At 41.5% G+C, this 21,439-nt stretch overlaps 1 protein-coding gene across 1 annotated transcript in view; it reads right to left on the reverse strand.

The window, feature by feature from the left end:
• The window catches only part of LOC132384496 (epsilon-sarcoglycan-like), a 36,552-nt gene extending 25,300 nt beyond the window's left edge, over positions 1-11,252 (reverse strand). The window contains exons 1-4 of the mRNA XM_059955645.1: positions 11,216-11,252; positions 7,609-7,737; positions 3,607-3,761; positions 3,125-3,197 (exon numbers count right to left, since the gene is read on the reverse strand). Coding sequence (XP_059811628.1) covers positions 3,125-3,197; positions 3,607-3,761; positions 7,609-7,737; positions 11,216-11,252 — 394 coding nt within the window. The remainder of the gene's footprint in view (positions 1-3,124; positions 3,198-3,606; positions 3,762-7,608; positions 7,738-11,215) is intronic.
• Positions 11,253-21,439: the final 10,187 nt, after the last annotated feature.

Below are 21,439 nucleotides of genomic sequence, written 5' to 3' on the forward strand. Positions count from 1 at the left end.
GATTAGGACCAATCAAGTGTGACGGTGGAAAAGTGTGTATGGAACCAGAGGAGACAGCAGAAGTACTTAATGAGTACTTTGCTTCAGTAATCATTATGGAAAAGGATCTGGTCAATTGTAAGGGATGACTTACAGCTGACTGAAAAGCTTGAGCATGTAGATATTAAGAAAGAGGATGTATTGGAGCTTTTGAAATGCATCAAGTTGAATAAGTCCCTGGGACCGGACAAGATGTACCCCAGGCTACTGTGGGAAGTGAGGGAAGAGATTGCTGAGCCTCTGGTGATGATCTTTGCATCATCAATGGGGATGGGAGAGGTTCTGGATTGGAGGGTTGCAGATGTTGTTCCATTATTCAAGAAAGGGAGTAGAGATAGCCCAGGAAATTATAGACCAGTGAGTCTTAGTTCAGTGGTCGGTAAGTTGATGAAAAAGATCGTGAGAAACAGGATTTATGAACATTTGGAGAGGCATAATATGATTAGGAATAGTCAGCATGGCTTTGTCAAAGGCAGGTGATGCCTTACGAGCCTGATTAAATTTTTTGAGGATGTGACTAAACACATTGATGAAGGCAGAGTCGTAGATATAGTGTATATGGATTTCAGCAAGGCACTTGACAAGGTACCCCATGCAAGGCATATTGAGAAAGTACGGAAGCATGGGAATCCAAGGATACATTGCTCTGTGGATCCAGAATTGGCTTGTAGACGTGTCATTTTCTGTATGGAGGTCGGTGACCAGCAGTGTGCCTCAGGCATCTGTTCTGGGACCACGTACTCTTTGTGATTTTTTACTCTTTGTGATCTGGATGAGGAAGTGGAGGGATGGGTTAGTAAATTTGCTTATGACACAAAGGTTGGGGATACTGTAGAGGGCTGTCAGAGGTTACAGTAGGACATTGATAGGATGCAAAACTGGGCTGAGAAGTGGCAGGTGGAATTCAACCCAGATAAGTGTGAAGTGGTTCATTTTGGTAGGTCAAATATGATGGCAGAATATAGTATGAATGGTAAATCTCTTGGCAGTGTGGAGGATCAAAGGGATCTTGAGGTCCGAGTCCATAGGACGCTCAAAGCAGCTGCGCAGGTTTACTCTGTGGTTAAGAATACGTACGGTGTATTGGCTTTCATCAATCATGGAATTGAATTTAGGAGCCGAGAGGTAATGTTGCAGCTATCTATATAGGACCCCGGTCAGACCCCACTTGGAATACTGTGATCAGTTCTGGTTGCCTCACTACAAGAAGGATGTGGAAACCATAGAAAGGGTGCAGAAGAGACTTGCAAGGATGTTGTCTGGATTGGGGAGCATGCCTTATGAGAATTGGTTGAGTGAACTCGGCCTTTTTTCCTTGGAGCAACAGAGAATGAGAGGGACCTGATAGAGTTGTATAAAATGATGAGAGGCATTGATCATGTGGATAGTCAGAGGCTTTTTCCCAGGGCTGAAATGGCTAGCATGAGAGGGAACAGTTTTAAGGTGCTTAGAAGCAGGTACAGAGGAGATGTCAGGGGTAAGTTTTTTACACAGAGGGTGGTGAGTGCATGGAATGGGCTGCTGGTGATTGTGGTGGAGGGGAACATGATAGGGTCTTTTAAGAGACTCCTGGACAGGTACATGGAGCTTAGAAAAATAGAGGGCTATGGGTAACCCTAGGTAATTTCTAAGGTAAGGACATGTTCGGCACAGCTTTGTGGGCTGAAGGGCCTGTATTGTGTTGTAGGTTTTCTGTGTTTCTATGTTTTACCTATTAAATGCTCCCAATGGCGTGCTTCCCAACTAGCTTCCGATAATGAATTCTAGCTCCTGGCCTTCACATGCGGCTACTAAGCCTGGTGGAACAGTTTCTACTGACAGGAGAGGGGATAAAGGTGGGCTACTGGCACTTAAGGCCATTTGCTTTGGGTATATGGAGCTCATTTCGGAGAAGGAAAATTCTGATCTCGACCCTTTGCTGTTGTGCGCTATACCCACACCTGGGGAAGGCTTCGGGAATAAACTCTGAGGGCAAAATCCAAAGCTAAGGCAGTCCTACACTGAGTTCAACACTGCCTGGCAACTCCTGTGATGCCACTGCTGTCAATTATTGCATGACTTTGTTCAGAAACTTGCATAATATATGTACCATGTAAAAATCCAAAAAGAGCGTGTTGGTTTCTGGAAAAGAATAGATAGCAATTATAGCACCGTTAGTAGCATTCTTTTCTCTGAGTTTATATTTCCCTCCAAAGACTTGAGCACTAAATGTCAAGCACGTTGAGGGAGTGCAACATAGTCAGAGGTGATTTTTTTGGATGAGACATGATTCCAAGGCCCCATCTGTTTTCACATGTCATGTAAAATAACTCATGACAATAATTCACAAGATAGCAAGGGAGATGTTCCCAATATTTTGGCTAATATTTCGCTCTCAATCAACATTTCTAAAAACAAATTTCTTTGTCATTATCCAGTGGTCTTCCAACATTGCAACAGTAACCAGACTTCAAGAAGTGTTGTTTTTTTTTTGTCTTTATCAGGTGGTTAATAAAAACAAATATGTACCTAATAAAGTGTCCATTGAGTGTCTGTTCATGGTCTTCTGCTGCTGTAGCCCATCCACTTCAAGGTTCGACCTGTTGTGCATTCAGAGATGCTCTTCTGCACACCACTGTTGTAATGTGTGGTTATTTGAGTTACTGTCACCTTCCTGTCAGGTTGAACCAGTCTGGCCATTCTCCTCTGACCTCTTACATTATCAAGGCATTTTCACCTGCAGAACTGCTGCTCATGGGATTTTTTTTTGTTTTTGTTTTTTTGCACCATTCTCTGTAAACTCTAGATATTAGTAGTTTCTGAAATACTCAAACCACCCAGACTGGCACCAACAATCATTCCACTATCAAAGTCACTTCCATCACATTTCTTACCCATTCTGATGTTTGGTCTGAACAACAACTGAACCTCTTGACCATGTCTGCATGCTTTTTTGCTTTGAGATGCTGCCACATGATTGGCAGATTAGATATTTGGATTAACAAGCTGGTGTACAGGTGTCCCTAATAAAGTGGCCACTGAGTGTATATTTCAATTCAACCAGCCTGTACTCCTGAAGCAAACAATTTATGTTATGGGATCTTACCTAATGGTTCTTCAACATTAATGACAATGTTTTGCCTTGTTGTCTCAAATGTCTTCCTATTAACAGCAGTGACCTAAATTAATGATACGTAGAATTACATCTCAAACTTTATGTATGTATCGGTCAGTACAAAGTCAAAATATTTTAAACCTTAACTAGACATTAACAATATTTTTCTTATGTCAATAAAGGTTGAATATTACTTTAATAATCAAAATGGCATCAGTATGAGAATATGCATGGATCTCTCACTTTAATCTTACACAAAGGATATCAATAAATGAATTTAGATCAAGAACAATGCAGTACTGTAGTCAGAACATAACAGACTTGATATAGAATATAATTATAGTATTCCGAAAGTCTAAATAGAAATTTGATTATAAGTACAGCATATATTCACTGTGAATATTATTCAAATAAGTGTATAATACTATCAGAATATTAAAATTCATCTGTTGGATATACAAAAATCATTATACTTCAATTATTTTCTGTCCAACATCTCTCTTAGTTGGTGTTCCATAAAGAATTCCATCATGGTATGCGGTGCGTTGAATGAAACGAAGCCAGCGAGGACGATCAGGGTGGTCGTATAAGTTGGTGCTGAAAGTGATGGGGGTACTGGTAACTATACCTAAAGTAGAGAGCAGAGGTTGAATAAAGAAGGAATTGACAATTTTACATTAAATGCGCTAGGACTGGGACAGTTTTTATGAAAGCTTGTTCACCTGCGATGTTAGGTGCTGGAATCTGGAGCAAAAAAAAGCCCATTGGAGAAACTCAGCAGCTCAGGCAGCATCTGTGGAGGGAATTGGACAGTCTATGTGTGATGCACCATCAGTAACTCACTCTGAGACGTAAAGGTGAGATATCGGCTTTTATTGACTGGAAGAAGGAACCAGCAGAGGTTGACCACCATACTACATCCTGGAGACAGAGAGGCCGGGCTCAGGCCTCAATCACCTTTATACAGGGGTCTGTGGGAGGAGCCACAGGAGCAGTCAGCAGGGGGCGTGTCCAGACAGGTATATGTAGTTCACCACATTCACCCCACCTTTGTTTTAAAAGAGAGTCCCCATGGGGTGAAGTTTCTTACAAATATATTTACAGGTTAAGTCTATCAGGTGGTCGAATCTGTCGCTGCAATCTACGTAGCACCGGCTGTGATTGCACAGGAGCCGGTGGTGATTGCACCGGAGACGGAGGTTGTGCTGGTCCCAGCCTAACTGGAGGTGTCAGCCCACTAGGCGTCAGTGATCCCTCACGCGTGTGCGAGGCGCCTGGTATATACGCGTACGAGATGCCCAGTATATGAGTGTCGTGAGGAGTCTGTGTAGGGCTTGGTGTGCACGGTGTCACCTCAGGTACAGGGTTCATAGTTACCGGGGAGTGTTCAGGGTAGTGGTCTGCTGCTCCTGCAGGCGCCAGGTCACGGACGGAGACCGTGTCCTCCCGCCCAACAGGTAAGACCACGTAGGCATACTGGGGGTTCGCATGTCGAAGGTGATCCCTCTCGACCAATGTACATAACAGGGGTCCACCAATGCCACCCCTCACGAGCGCCTATTCTCTTTTCCCAGGAAGTCTGTCACTGAGACCACCCTACCAGTTTGGCTGACGTCCCCAGGGCCAGTGCTGCTCCGGAAACATGTGAGGAGTAATAAATACTCCCCGCTGGTAGAGAGGGTTCACCTTCTACATGCGAACCCTCAGTATGCCTACGTGGTCTTACCTGATGGGCGGGAGGACATGGTCTCCGTCTGCGACCTGGCGCCTGCAGGAGCAGCAGACCACTACCCCGAACACTCCACGGTAACTATGAACCCTGTACCCGAGGTGACACTGTGCACACCAGGTCCTACACAGACTCCTCATGACACTCATATACCGGGTGTCTCATACTAGCAGCTCTGCATGCTGTTCCGCCGTGAGCGTTTTGCAGTCCCAAGTCCTGACGAGTGTCTGTAGGGCTCGGAGAAACTGGGCGCACGACTCTGCAGGCTGCTGCCGTCGGGTAGCTAAGCGATGTCTTGCGTAGACGGTGTTCACTGGCCACAGGTACTGTCTTTTGAGGGCGTCCAGTGCCCCTTCGTAGGTCGGCAGGTCGCTGATAAATGAATAAACTTTTGGGGTGACCCTCAGGAGGAGAATTCTGTGCATAACAGCGGGGTCAGTTGCACGAACCTCCTCCAAGTATGATTGGAAGCATGCAAGCCAGAGTTCAAAGGCAAGAGCTGCTTCAGGGGCTTGGGGGTCCAAATCCAATCTTTCCAGACGTAAAACGGTTTCCATGTTTTAAAACTCCCAGTCAATAAAATTGATGCACCATCAATAACTCTCTGAGACGTGAGGCGAGATATCGGCTTTTATTGACTGGAAGAAGAAACAAGCAGTGGTTGACCACCATACCACATCCTGGAGACAGAGAGGCCAGGCTCAGGCCTTGATCGCCTTTATACAGGGGTCTGTGGGAGGTGCCACAGGAGCAGTCAGCAGGAGGCATGTCCAGACAGGTATATGTAGTTCACCACAATGTGGCAGTCCAGAAGAAGGGTCTTGACCCAAAATGTTGACTGTTCACTTCCCTCCACAGGTACTGCCTGACCCACTGAGTTCCTCCAACAGATAGATTTTTTAAAATTGTTTCCATCTGTTAATATTATGACTTGCCTCATGAGCCTTTCCTCCAGTTTCAATTTTTATTTCTAATGGATGAGGTTTAACTGTTCCAAAATAATAATTGTAAAATGTCCAATGCATATGTGGAATCCACAGTGCATTTGTTCCAATGTGCCCACGCTAGGATTCATGCTCCCATAACCCTCATCTCACATCACTTCATCCAGCTCTGTCCACATTTCCTTTTATTTCTTTTTCCCTCAAGTTATTCAAACTTTCTTAAATCTCACTTGGTCATCTTTTGCACCTTTTCACCACTCTGAAAGTAAGGAGCTTCCTTTGGAATCATCTGGGAATTTATTCAGGATTACTTCACATTTATGGATAATGATTCTGAATTTGACGAGCTGAGAGCAAAAGTCACTTCTATTTCAAATTCAAATAAGTAAATTAAAAAGTACAGGTGGCTTATGTCCTCCATCCAAGATCTATGCCTGCAAAGTGAGATTGAACCATTCCATCTCAGCTGCTGGAAGTCCTATTTTTCAAAGGAGTTTCTGTAAACAGAGCACACTGGTGGACTACAGTACATGAAAGCTTGTTTCAGCTTAATGCCTGAGGTAATGCCTCAGAAGAATCGAGCCATGAAATATCAGGCTTTTATTTATTATAGGCCAAGGAAAGAATCAAACATCACTATTGTAGATAGATATCATCCTCTATGATTCTCCAAGAAGTCTGCAGCACAGGGCATGCATGAGGAGTAGCAATAATAGTTTGCTTCAGCAAGAACTTTGACTGGACCACCCTACTCCCACCTTGACTCTGGCTAAGGAAACTAAATTGTATGGATGGAAAACTATCTCTTAAGCTTCTGCTGCAACGTTATAGTACCTTGACTTCAGCAGCCTTCAAGTAATAGTTGTGTAATGGGCGAATAAAACTAAACCCATGCTTTGATCTTGTTTTTTCTTCAGTTTGACCTCCCAAAATCCTATTAGGTTATTCTTTCAGATTTGGCAAAAATTTAATTTGAGACTTTCCAAAGGCCTTGTAATTATGTTATCTTCTGATTGTCCTTTCCTCTAATTGTCCACATTCATTACGTCTGAGCTTTTTCAAGTTTCTCATACCATCCCTTGGGAAGGCTCCTGTGAATAACCACAGAAGTCTACTAGAGAACAGAATGTTAATTATATTTTACTCTTAATATATGATTTATTCATAAACTTAGCTGTTTGGAACAGCCTTGAAAACATAAACCACTCAAAAGTCTCAGAAGAGACAGGCTCAAGTTCTCAGAAAATTTTATTCTAAAAATTGAGCATTGAAACTCAAGATATATTTTTTGCAAAAGTGCAAATACAGATAGAAACCAAATTCATATCATTTTACCATCTTCCAGAGCTAGATCTTATTCAAAATACAATTCTTTATTTTTATAACAGAACAAGGCTATGTAAAGATTGCTTTGGAATGTAAATCTTTGATAGATATTTTCAAATAGGCATCCGTCATTTGTTCCTGGCGGGCTGCACAGCTTTGCTATTTTGGGGAGGACTCTATATATGCCTTCATGACTGCATCATCAAAGCTTTCTTCCCGAAGTTAGAAACTGACATATGTCAGAAAAATGCTTTGCTCTGTAAATGTTTTAATTAAGGTTTGATGTGGTTTACAAAGACCAGGCTTGATATTGCATCAAAGTTGTGTTCTAAGCTCATGCTACTTTGGTTGATAATTAAAGTTGGGGTTTCCTTTGTACTTACATTGTTGATTTAACATCAGTGCAAAACTGAGAGGCTGCTGCATTGGTTAAAGTTAGAGTGTAAATAGATTGAAAGCAAGATTGTTTTCCTCACCACGTGCTTCTTGAAAGGATTGAAACCCTTCTTGAAAGTAGTCCCTCTCTAATACACGCATGAAAAAGACCTCTGCGGTGTGGTTCACATTCTGATCAGTGAATATGGAACATATTGTAGTCACGAATACTGCAAAGCAAAAGATATGAAGTAAATCAATGGAACAAATATGCCTCTCGTGATTTGTTCTTGAGTGATAAACAATGTTTCTTTTTATTTGGAATTGCTATAAACAGGGTGGAGTTCCAACAATGCTATAAAGCTTCCACTATCCAAAACAAAGCAGATGGCTGTACAAGAAACTATTTCACAACCATAGAATCAGAATTAGGTTATTACTGACATGTCACGAAATTTGTTGTTTTGCAGCAGCAGTACAGTGCGATACATAAAAGTACTATAAATTACAGTAAGAAATATGTATGTTAAAAATTAAATTAAATAAGTAGTGCAAAGAGAGCAAAATTACTGAGGTAGCGCTCATGGTTTGGTTCCTTGTCCATTCAGAAATCTGATGGGGAGGGGAAGAAGCTGTTCCTAAAACATTGAGCTGTACTGTTCTGTGTTCTTTGTTCTATGATCAGTGGGGAAGGAAAATCATAAAGCTTGACTGCTTAGCTTTTATTTATTAACTTTTTAAAATTTGTCACATGTACATTGAACCATCGAAACATACAGTGAAATGCGTTGCTGGCTGCAACAACCAACACAGACCGAGGATGTGCTGGGGGCAGCCTGCAAGTGTCCAGCCCACAACTTACTGACCTGTACTTCTTTGGAATGTGGGAGGAAACTGGAGCATCTGGAGGAAACTCACACAATCACAGGGAGAACACACAAAACAGACAGTGGCGGAAATTAATCCCTGATGGCTGGTGCTGTAAAGTGGTACATTAACTGCCACACTAACATGATGCCATGCTGACTGCACTAAAGAGGTACTTCCCTGGAAGAAGCTGGATGCCCAGGACTCCTTCACATAGCTGGTTGAGCAAGGGCAGCTTTAAATAATGCTGGAGCAAACTTCAACCCTCCAGGTTATGGCCTGTTTGCAGGGTGCAGTTCTCAAGCAGGGTTCAGTTTTGTGCAAATAATGTCACTACATATAATCAGAATTCCCTGTTCATGGGAAGGAAGACCTACTTAAAGATTAACACTACTGGTTATTAAGTATACATTCACATTTATTATCTGTATTTGTATGAAATATTCTATTGACTACAACACAAGAAAGCAATGTGTTAAACAAGGAGATGGCCATGCCTGTTCCTCTCTATTCACCCCTTAAAATTTTAAATGTGCATGATGTGCTTAAACTAACCCTCAAAGCAATTCAAAAAAATGGTTATCAAAGGAACTCCAGCATAGAAAATGCAGGTTAATTTACAGGAAGGTGATTTTTGTTCATTGTTTTGACTTCGAACAAGGCAGTAGTTTGAATATACAAATAAACTCTAGACAAAAAAAGTATTAAGGTAGTATATAAAGAAAGGCAGTAGTAGGCCAGCTGGTCTCTTAAATAAGATCACAGCCAATCAAATTGTAATGTTAACTCCACCTTCCCACCTGCTTCCAGTAACCTTTCACGGACCAAAGAGATATTTTTGGCCTTGAAACATATATCGTATATTTTATAACGTCCTGAAAGGCTTGACAGGGTAAATATGAAGAGGTTGTTTCCTCTTGTGGGAGAATCTGGAACTAGGAAGTCACAGTTAAACAAAAGGGTTCACCTATTTGAGACAAAGATGAGTTTTTTTCCCTCAGAGGATCACGAGGCTTTACAACTCGTCCTCAGTGGGCAGTGGACGCAGAATATTTATTTTAAAGCAGAAGTAGATTGTGAAGTAAAAAAGTGAAAGGTTGCTAAGGAAGGATGGCAATTTTTTTAGTTATTGTTATTACAGAGATTCAGTGCGGAGAAGGACCTCTGGGCCCCTCAAGCGACACCACCCAGCAACACACGATTTAACCCTAGCCCAATCACAGGACAATTCACAATGACTAATCAGCCTACCAACTGGTATGTCTTTGGACTGTGGGAGGAAACTGGAGCACCTGGAGGAAACCCATGTGGTCAAAGGGAGAACATACAAACAACTTACAGGCAGCGGTGGAAACTGAACTCAGGTCGCCTGTACTGTAAAGTGTTGTGCTAACCACTACACTACAGTTGAATGGTGAAGTAAACTTGAGGAGCTAATTGGCCTAACTCTGCTCCTAATTCATATACAGTATATACATTCGGAAAACACCTTAGTTTATTGAAATCGCTATCATATTGACAATTCTAAATCTAGACCACATATTATTTCTGTTGAATAAGGGAAGATCTAGATCATCTCAAGCTCATACTTGTTGCAAGTTCTTGAAGTTGATGGTAACAATTATACTTTCACTTGTAATGACATCCTATCGGTGAAAGTATGTACCTTGAACCTGGATTACACGCTGCCACTTTTTCATGCAATATGTAATTCAATATCTATGAAAAACAAATTGCTTAATGAAAATCAAACAAATTGCATGAAATTCACAAAGAGTAGAATTTTCATTCTACGTCCTCTGTGTATGTGACACACGGTGCGTGAAGGACATTGAATATCTGATGGGATGCAATGTACATCTGAATGCCACTTCCAGAGTTCTCTGTGCAGTGACACTCATGCAAAAGCAGGTGCTAATGTGCCTGTTAAATCTGCTTTGAATGTTCACAAGCCAATGATGAGAATACAACTCAGATAAGCCCCTTATACATACACAGTTAACCAGTTCTTCCTCAGACCCTAACCTTCCTACTTCATGCAAATAATTGACTATGCTTCAAGATTACCAACCTTACCCATTTTCTCCCATGACTATCAATCTCTCAATCCAAACCATCCCATCTGCTTTGGAGTTTCGCAGGGGCTCATCATCTGTTGGCTTGTCAAACAGTTCTCCATTAACAACTCCAAGCTGGTATCATTCATTTTCTATACCTGAGTTCCATAACCAAAGAGAACCATCAAATTACTCAAGAAAGAAAAGCCAATGTTTTTAAAGAATTGGGATACTTTGCCTTTCACCACCTAAATAAAGAGTGGTGTGTTCTGCTTGGCTGATCCAAATTGTGTTAAGTCTAACAAATACCATATTTCCAATGTACAATACATAAAACCATAACTGTGCTATGAAATTAGATTATTTCTTTGTGGTAGGTCTGTTCATAATCCATTTTAGAAGATTGCTGAAAATACATTTGCCACGGTATTACCAAAACAGAAATTACATAACAGTTGATTAAAAAAGACCTCTTTCTGGCATACTTCTACTACTGCTCATCCTGACCATCTGCTCAAAGTGAAATTGATAAAGAGATACTTTATCTATGTTAAATACAGGAGAATAATGTATCAATTGTATCGTTCAATTTGTATTGAATTATTGGAAAGGCTCTATTCAGATTCTATCTGTCAGAAACAAGACACAATGGTAGAAAGAAATACAACATTATAAAATACAACTTATGATACAAACATACATCTTTTGATATGTACTTTCTCATATTAAAATCCATTGTTTCACTTCTTGATAGAATATTTGGATAATATCAATAAAAACTTGCCTGCAGAAGAATAAATCCAAGCTCTCTGTATTGCCATCTTCCTTTAAAAGGTAAAGAGAAAGTGCCTGAAGTTTGATAGACAGCAACAAAAGGAAGAAGACTCATAGCAGCTGAGCATTCTAACACCTAATGTGATAGGCTTTCTGTGACAGTACTATTTTTGTATTTTTCTTTCAGCCATTTTGACAGCTGTACATTTGGTAGCAAAAAAGTTTATCTCCAATTCTAAACAGTCCAAAGTAAAATTCTGGCTTACACAAATCTTGCATTGAAAATAAGTTCCACAGATTCTCTTCAATGAAGTGCGGTACAAAAACAATACACACATGACACTGTAGTGTGACCAGTATGCAAAATTAAACAATGTATTTGTAACATTACAAATTGCTCATTCTCTGGGACTTGCTAAATGTAGTAATCCCCAAATTAGCAAGATCTTGTGATAACAAATATTAGTATAATCAGAAGATATAAATTTGTCCCTTGCAATTCTTTTGCTCTTAACAAATCTGTAGAATCCCTTAGGATTCTCCTTCATCTTGTCTGCTAGGACAACCTTCTTTTAGCCCTCCTGATTTCTGTCTTCAGTGTTCCCTTGCATTCCCTGGCACTTCATTTGTTCCTAACTGCCTATAAATGCTTTGCATCTCCTTTCTTTTCTTAATTAGGCCTCAATATTTCTTGAAAACTAAGGTTCCCTAAACCTGTTATCGTTACCTTTTATTCTGACAGACATATACAAGCTTTGTATTCTCAAAATTTTACTTTTAAAGGCCTCCCACTTACCAAATACACCTTTGCCCAAAAACAGCCTGTCCCAGTCCACACCTGCCAGATAATTTCTGATATCATCAAAATTGGACTTTCTCCAAATTAGAATCTCAGCCCATGGACCAGACCTTTCTTTTTCCATATTTACTTTGAAACTAATGGCATCATGTTCACTAGATGCAATTTGTACCCCTACACAAACTTGTGTCACCTGTCCTGTCTCATTTCCTAATAGCATATCAAGTATCACACACTCTCTCATTGGGACTTCTATGTACTGATTAAGGAAACTTTCCTGAACACATATGACAAACACTATTCCACCTAGTCCTTTTACAGTATGGGGTTCCCAGTCAATACGTGGAAAGTTAAAATCACCTGTTATAACAACCTTGTGTTTCTTGCAACAGTCTGTGATCTTTCTACAAGGTTATTCTTCTAAATGTCTCGGACTGTTGGGTGGTCTTTAATATAGCCCTATTAATGTGGTCATACCTTTCTTATTACTCAGTTCCACTCAGACAATTTCTCCAGTCTGTCCTGACTGAGCACTGCTGTGACATTTTCTCTGACTAGTAATGTCACCCCTCCTCGTTTAATCCCCCTCACTATAACAATATAACCCCGGAATACTGAGCTGCCAGTCCAGCCCCTCCTGTAACCAAGTCTCAATAATGGCTACAATGTCATAATTCCGGGTGTGATCCATGCCTTGAGCTCATCTGCCTTTCCTATGATACTTTGTATATTGAAATATACAGGACATTAATCCTACCATGATCAAACTTTTGACTCCTGACTTTGTCTGAAGTCTTAACAACATGTCTCTACAACCTCTTCTCTATCTGTCTGGCACTCCGGTGCTCCCCCCCACCCCCGTGCAGCACTAGCAAACATACCCACTAAGATATTAGTCCCCCTCCAGTTCAGGTGCAAACTGTCTCTTCTGTATAGTTCTCACCTTCCCCGGAAGAGAGCCCAATGATCCAAAAATCTGCACCCTCCCTCCTGCACCAACTCCTTAGCCATGGGTCAAACTGTATAATCTTCCAATATCTGGCCACACCAGCCTGTGGTACAGGTTGCAATCCTGGGATCGCAACCCTGGAGGAGATGCCCTTTATCTTAGTACATAACTTGCTGAACCCTTTGGCAGCAAATTCCATAGAATCCTTACCGTCTGGCTGAAGAACTTCCTTTTCATCTCATTTCTACAGGGGCATCTTTACTGATGGGTGAGGCTCTAGGCACTCCTCTTCATGTCCACTCCATTCAGACCATTCAGCATTTGGTAGGTCTCAATGAGACTCCCCCCTCATCCTTTTGAATTCTAAGAATTCCAGACCCAGAGCCATCAAACATTCTCATATGTTAAGACTTTCATTCCTGAGAACCTCCTCTTAACTCTCTCCAATTAGGGTCACAATACTCCAAGTGCAGTCTGACCAATACTTTGTAAACATCCAGCATTACATCCTTGCTCTTTTTGCTCCATCCTTCCATTTCACACACATCTGCTCTCACCCCATTCTCTCACCACCCCATCAGAGATAGGGTTTCTCTTGTCCTCATCTACCACCCCACCAGCCTTCACTTCCAGCACATAATTCTCATAACTTCTGCCATTTCCAACTGGATCCCACCACCAGGCACATCTTCCTCTACCCCCACCCCAACTTTCCGCTTTCCACAGGGATCTCTCCCTATGTGACTCTCTTGTCCCTCCTTACTTATCTCCCTCCTGGTACTTAGCCTTGCAAGCAGAACAAGTGCCCCTACACCTCCTCCCTCACTACCATTCATGGCCCTAAACAGTCCTTCCGGGTGAGGCGATACTTCGCCCGTAAGTCTGTTGAGATCATATATTGTGTCCAGTGCTCCTGGTGTGGCCTCCTTATATCAGTGAGACCCAACACAGATTGGGAGACTTTGCTGAGTACCTGTGAGCTATCTGCCAGAGAAAGTGGGATCTCCCTGTGGCTACCCATTTCAATTCCTATTCCCATTCCAGCGTGCCAGTCCATAGTCTCCTCTACTGCCGCGATGAGGCCACACTCAGAAACATCTAGGTAGCCTCCATCCTGACGGCATGAACATCGATTCCTTGAACTTCTGATCATTGCCCCCTCCTCACCATTCCTATTCTCAATTCCCTCTCTCACCTTGTCTCCTTACCTGCCCATCATCTGCCTCTGGTGCTCCTCCCCTTCCCTTCCTTCCACGGTCATCTACTCCTTCCTATCAGATTCCCCCTTCTCCAGCTCTTTATCTCTTTCACCTATCAGCTTCCCAGCACTTTACTTCACCTCTCCCCCTCTTCTGCTTTCACCTATCACCTACCACCTTCTACTCTCCCTCCCCACCCTCCACCTTCTTGTTCTAACTTCTCATCTTTTTTCTAGTCCTGATGAAGGGTCTCGGTCTGAAACGTCGACTGTTTACGCTTTTCCATACATGCTGCCTGACCTGCTGAGCTCCCCCAGCATTTTTTGTGTGTTGTTTGGATTTCCAGCATCTGCAGATTTTCTCTTGCAGAGAGAAAGAAGCTGTTGCTGAATCACTATGTGTGTGCCCTCAGGCTCCTGTACTTCCTCCCTGAGGGTAGCAAGAAGGCATATCCTGGGTGATGGGGGTCCTTAATGATGAATGCTGCCGTTTTGAGGCATTGCTCATTGACTATGTCCTCGATATTATGGAGGCTTGTGTCCATGATGACGTTGACTGAGTTTATAACTCTCTGCAGCTGATTTGGATCCTGTGCCTCCACCATACCAGACGGTGATGCTCTCCATGGTACATCTGTAGAAATTTGAGTGTCTTTCATATCAAATCTCGTCAAACTCCTAATGAAATATAGCTGCCGCCATGCCTTGTTTGTAACCGCATCGTTATGTTGGGCCCGGGACGGATCCTCAGAAAAGTTGATAGACAGGAACTTGAAATTGCTCACTCTCTCCACTTCTGATCCTTAAATGAGGACTGGTGTGTGTTCCCTCATCTTACCCTTTCTGAAGTCCACAATTAATTTTTTGGTCTTACTGACATTGAGTGCAAGGTATTTGCTGCAACACCACTCAACTAGCAGATATATCTCACTCCTGTACACCTTCTCATCACCATCTGAAGTTCTGCCTACAATAGTTGTGTCATCAACAAATTTATTGGTGGCATTTGAGCTGTGCCTAGCCACACAGTCATGGGTGTAGAGAGAGTGGAGCAGTGGGCTAAGCACACACCCCTGAGGTGTGTCAGTGTTGATTATCAGCAATACGGAGACGTTATTTCTGATTCGCACAAAATGGTGAGGAAGTGGAGGATCCAGTTGTGGAGAGAGGTACAGAGGCCCAGGTTTTGGAGATTTTTGATCATTCCTGTGGGAATGATTGTGTTAAACGCTGAGCTGTAGTCAATAAATAGCTGCCTGACATAAATATTAGTATTGTCCTGGTGATCCAAGACCATGTGGAGAGCCAATGAGATCATGTCCACTGTAGACCTATTGTGGTGATAGGCAAATTGTAGTGGGTCCAGGTCCCTCCTGAGACAGGAGTTGATTCTAGACACAACCAACCTCTCAAAGTATTTCACCATCGTAGATGTGAGTGCTACTGGACAATAGACATTAAGGCAGCTCACCCTGCTCTTCCTGGGCACTGGTATGATTGTTGCCCCTTTGAATCAGGTAGGAACTTCCAACTGTAGCAATGAGACACTGAAAATGTCTTTGAACACACCCGCCAGTTGGTTGACACAGGGTTTCAGAGCCCTACCAGATATTCCATTAAGGTCTGTCACCTTGCGAGGGTTCACCTTTTTCAAAGATTATCTGACTTTGGCCTCTGAGACACTGGGTCACTGGGTGCTGCAGGAATCCTCATAGCTGTTTTATATTTGCCCTTTTGAAGTGTGCATAAAGGGCATTTAGTTCATCTGGAAGTGAAGCATCACTGCCATTCACGATGTTAGGTTTCGCTTTGTAGAAAGTAATTGCCTGAAAATCCTGACAGAGTTCTCATCATGACTGATAGTTATTATTTTTACATTTCCATCTGCTGAATGATACCACCAGGTCTTGTTAAGAACAAATGATGAAGATCGGTCTCTGCTATTCTGCTCTCTCAGAGTCAAAGTGGGGAGAAATTTGGCAGAAGTGTGTGCCTATGCCAACAAATTAATTTGGAACAGTGGCAAGTCGCACAAAGAAACTACTGCCTGAAGAATGATTTCAGTTTCCAAATCCACTCCAATTTAACTGCCATCACAACAGGTCCACAGTAGATTGGCTGTTCACTTAGCTCTGGAACATCTGGACAGTGAAAAGTGCATACATCAGGTTGCTCTTTACTGACTACAGCTCAGCATACGACACTATCATCCCTTCAAAACTAATTAATGAACTCCAAGACCTAGACCTCGATATCTCCTTGTGTAACTGGATCATTGATTTACTCACTTGCAGAAGGCAGTCAGTACAGATTAGTACCAAGATCTCCTTCACAATCACTATCAGCATAGGTGCACGACAAAGCTTTCTGCTTAGCCCCCCGTTCTATTCACTTTATACTTATGATGGTGAGGTTAAGTACAGTTCCAAAGTCAGATTTAAGTTTGCTGATGACACCACTGTTATTGGCCAAATCAAAGGTAGTAACATAACTGCTTAAAGGAGGGATATTGAAAATCTGGCTGAATGGTGCCACAACAACAACCTCTTACTCAATGTCAGCAACATCAAAGAGCTTATTGATGACAGGAAGAAGGAATTGGGCGTCCATAAATAAGCCAGTGGTCATTAGGGGATCGAAGGAGAAGAGGGCCAATATCTTTAAATTCCTGGGTATTATCATATTAGAGGATATGTCCTGGGACTAGCATGTGAGTGCCATTTCAAATAAAGCATGCCAGCACCTCTACTTTCTTAGAAATTATCGCAGATTCGGCATGTCATCTAAAACTTTGTCAGGGCCCTGAAGCAGGGACACGATCGCAGACCAAGTACTGTGTGCACCATGGTATTTACTGAGTAGCCAACAAAGTCGGCGTCAAAGTTCAGGCAGAGATCAAAAATCCCAGAAAATCCTAAAACCAGAATCTGGAAACAGGCAGAGTCAGATAGAGTTCAGATACTCAGGAGAACCCACTGGTACAATCTGGTAACAAACAGGTGAAAACACAGGACTAAAATACACTGAGAAATAACCAGAGAGGCAGATGATAGGTGGGGCACAATGAGACACAGGTGGCAGCAATACCGGTAATAATGAGAAACAGGTGAGAGATGGAGTACTCAGTGATACAGGGGCCGGAGTAGAGCAGGATTGGGGACAGGAGCACATGGGGCATGAAAACAAACAAGAGCACATGGCAATACAAAACCACAGACTGATGGCTAGGGGGAAACACACAAAAAGAGAGTTCAACTGGAGGTACTGACAGACTTCACAGTGGAGAATATCTTGACTGGTTGCATCACACCCTGGCATGGTAACACAGAGTCAAGAATGGAAAAACCTACAAAAGCTGGCGGATATAGCCCAGTTCATCACACAAAAACCCCTCTCTACCATTGAGCACATCTACAAAAGGTGCTGCCACACAAAAGCAGCATCTATCTTCAAGGATCCTCACCATCCAGACCATGCTCTATTTTCATTGCTACTATCAGGAAGGACATACAGGAGCCTTAGCCCATTCCACCAGGTTAAGGAACAGTTATTACCCTTCAACCATCAGGCTGCTGAACCAGTGTGGACAATTTCACTCACTTAACACTGAACTGATCACTTCAAGGAGTCTACAATTCATGTTCTCAGTATTATTTATTATTAATATTTGTTTTTTTTTGTATTTCAACAGAAACTCTTCTTTTACATGTCGGTTGATTTTCAGTCTTTGTGTGTAGGTTTACATTGATTCTAAGTAAAGTAATGCCATAGTAATTCTGTTGTATTTCTTTGTTTTACTGCAAATACCTGCAAGAAAATAAATCTCGGAGTAGTGCTTGATGACATATACTTTGATAGCAAATTTACTTTGAAAATGTAATTAGAGAACTGTGCGACAGAAGCATGCAACACGCGATGGCTGCCCCCAGCACAGTCTATGAATTTTGTTGGTCAGTGACACATATGAAGCATTTCACTATATGTTTCAAAGTGCATGAGACAAGTACAGCATCTTTTAAAAGGTTTCCACTGATGCAGTCTCATCAGAGATAATGCTTCTGCTGAGGCAGATCTTGGGCTGCCCAGGCTTCTAGCCAACAATCTGTGGGTCTTCCTACTCCCACAAATACACCTTTGCTCAGAGGGTATACTTTACATTTGGGGAGTTCTGGATCTCTGTTTTAATGGTACAGAGTTGCCACCCAGAAAGTTATATACTTTTCTAATGAACTGAGAGAGTAGAGGAACAAGCACAGTAAGAAATTGTCCACATTTTTTTCTTTACATTAACACCTATTCTTTCAAAACCTAAACACTTTTCCAAGGACAAAATTATATTGGGGAGAAAGGTATGAGAATTAATTTACACTTGTGAGTAACAAACACATTGTGTGAAGAGTCTCCACAGATCACACTGTTTTGCACCATTTCTATAGGTGGAAGAGATGTTGGTAAGTTGAAAAACTATCCTCACTATAAAATGCCTATAAAGTGCTACATTTTCTTTCTCAATCTAAACTCAAATTAAATTTATTATCGAAGGACATATGTCGCCATTTACAACCCTGAGATTAATCTTCCTGCAGACATTCACAGAAAATACAAAGAAACACAATAGAATCAATGGAAAAACACACACAAGATGGACACGTGCATAAGACAAGAGACTGTACAAATACAAAAATTAAAAATAAACTGAATAATTATAATAAATACTGTAAATAAGCAATAAATATCGAGAACATGAGGGAGAGTCCTTGAAAATGAATCTATAGGTTGTGCGAAGGGTGTGTGAAGTTAAATGAAGCTATCTCCTTTGGTTCAGGAGTCTGATGGTTGAGGGGTAATAATTGTTCCTGAGGTTGGTGGTGTGGGTCCTAAGGCTCCTATGACTCCCTCCTGATGGCAGCCCTGAGAAAGGAGCATGGCTTGGACGGTGGGGATCCCTGATGAAAGATGCTGCTTTCCTGTGACAACCTCCTTGTAGATGTACTCAATAGTGGGGCGAGCTTTACCCATGGTGGACTGGGCCATACCCACTACTTTTTGTAGGTCTAACTGGAATTTTAATTAAGTTTTGGACCATTAGCAAATTTCTTGGTACTTAAAAAATTATTTAAAAAATGATTATTCTAATTCATTTTTTAGAGCTTTTTTTTACATTACAAAATGTTTCTTCATGATATATTGTGTGGGTGCATGCGCTCCCCAGGAACGTGATTTTGTTTGGTTGTACATATGTGCAATCAGATGTCAAAAACTTGAATTTGAACTTGAACTTAATAATTCATTTCCCTTTTAACTTCATATTCCTGTTCTAATCTCTATCTCACACTCTGACATTTTTAAAATGTTGGGTAAAGATTTAATTTCTCCTTACTGTTTCTTTGTGAGATTTCTTTGGAATTCTGAGTGGCTGCTTGAGCAATTTGATGACATCACTGTTGCTGAGTGCAAAGGATGCTCTTCCTAACGGACTGCAACTGTTCGTTGAAGGGAAGAGATTCTCAGCCACAAATATCATTGCATCTTGATTCTAGGTTCGTAATTACACTTCTGCTTTGTTGTTGATTACCATTACACCATTTTTAGAAGTATTAGCTTTATTTCTCGCATGTACTTAGAAACATTGAAACATACAGTGCAATGTGTCGTTCCTGTCAATAACCAACAGGTGCTGCCTGTTAATATAGCTAATTTAAAAAAAATTGCTTTAGGTAATACACACATAGCAGCTTAACTCAAAAACTCCAACTGTTTCACAATTTAAAATATTTTCTTAAATAATTTTAACTTCCAAGAGTTATGAAGCAGGCTCCCTAATATCGTGGGAATAAATAGGTTTAACTGCTGCTGTTCAATAGAAAATCAGTTCCAACAATGTCCCGCCGAGTTCCACTTAATTAATCTAAAATTATTGAAACTTTTCCACACAGATGTTTTCTTACTAGTCGTTAATCACACTTCCTACCCCCAACCCTTCTCTGCCTTCAGTACACAGCTGTTAAACTTTTACATTGACCTGACCACTCTGGTGACTTCTCAATCTGCTGCTCACTGAATTTATTGGAATTGTTTCGATATAGGCTGACCAACAAAGGAGTTGGAGATTGATTTTATATTTCCAATTTGGACTGGCACTGATCAATCTAATGTGTCACACTTCTATTCCATATTTGTTTTTCACTAATGTATCAACGTAAAGGCCCTGGCAATGAGTTACATGGATTCCAAAGTAATTGAAAGTCACAATATTTTTGTTTTGACGCCAACTGGGTCTCAATGCTTGTGCTCTTCCTTCTGAGTCAGAATCTTGTGAGGTGAGACCTCGCTCTGAGGAATAGGAGTATGATTACTTGGCACAGTGCTGAGGGAAGGTTGTATTTCTTCAGGTTCCATTATTCAGATATGAGAGTCAAAGAACTGTCCTCTCCGATGAACCCTAAAATGAAATTATGAGAAAGCAAAAGAGTCTGCTACCACATCTAGCTCAATGTTTATATGTCAACCAACTGCTAAAAAGAGATTGTGTGAGGTTGATGCTTTGTATGGTGTTTGCTAGAGCTTGCTGTGCATACGCTGGCTGGATATTACATCACAATTGTGACTGCAAAACAAGCATCACACTGTGACTATATTTCAAAAGTAGTTCATTGGCTATTAATAATTTTGGAATATTTATAAGTCAGGTAAGGTGCTATGCTTACACAAGCTATAATTCCTTTCCTATACTATGTAGCAATGTTGATAGGATGTTGGTTGAAATGGAGAGAGTGAGCAGTTTCAAGTTCCTGGGTGTCAAGATCTCAGAGGACCTAACCTGGACCCAACATATTGATGCAGCTATAAAGAAGGCAAGACAGTGGCTATATTTCATTGGAGTTTGAGGAGATTTGGTTTGTCACCTGAAACACTCAAAAACTTCTTCAGATGTACCATGAAGAGCATTCTGACAGGATGCATTGCTGTCTAGCATGTGGGGGGGGGGGGGGGGGGCTACTGCACAGGATTGAAATAAGCTACAGAAAGTGGTAAAATTAGTCAGCTCCATCTTGAGTACTAACCTCCACAGTTTCCAGGACATCTTCAAGGAGCGATGCCTCAGAAAAGCGGAGTCCATTATTAAATTCCCCCATCACCCAGGGCATGCCCTTTTCTCACTGTTACCATCAGGTAGGAGGTACAGAAGCCTGAAGGCACACACTCAGTGATTCAGGAACAGCTTCTTCCCCTCTGCCATCCGGTTCCTAAATGGACACTGAATCTTTGGACACTACCTCACTTTTTT

Source organism: Hypanus sabinus, chromosome X1 (assembly GCF_030144855.1).
Source record: "Hypanus sabinus isolate sHypSab1 chromosome X1, sHypSab1.hap1, whole genome shotgun sequence".
Classification (NCBI taxonomy): domain Eukaryota; kingdom Metazoa; phylum Chordata; class Chondrichthyes; order Myliobatiformes; family Dasyatidae; genus Hypanus; species Hypanus sabinus.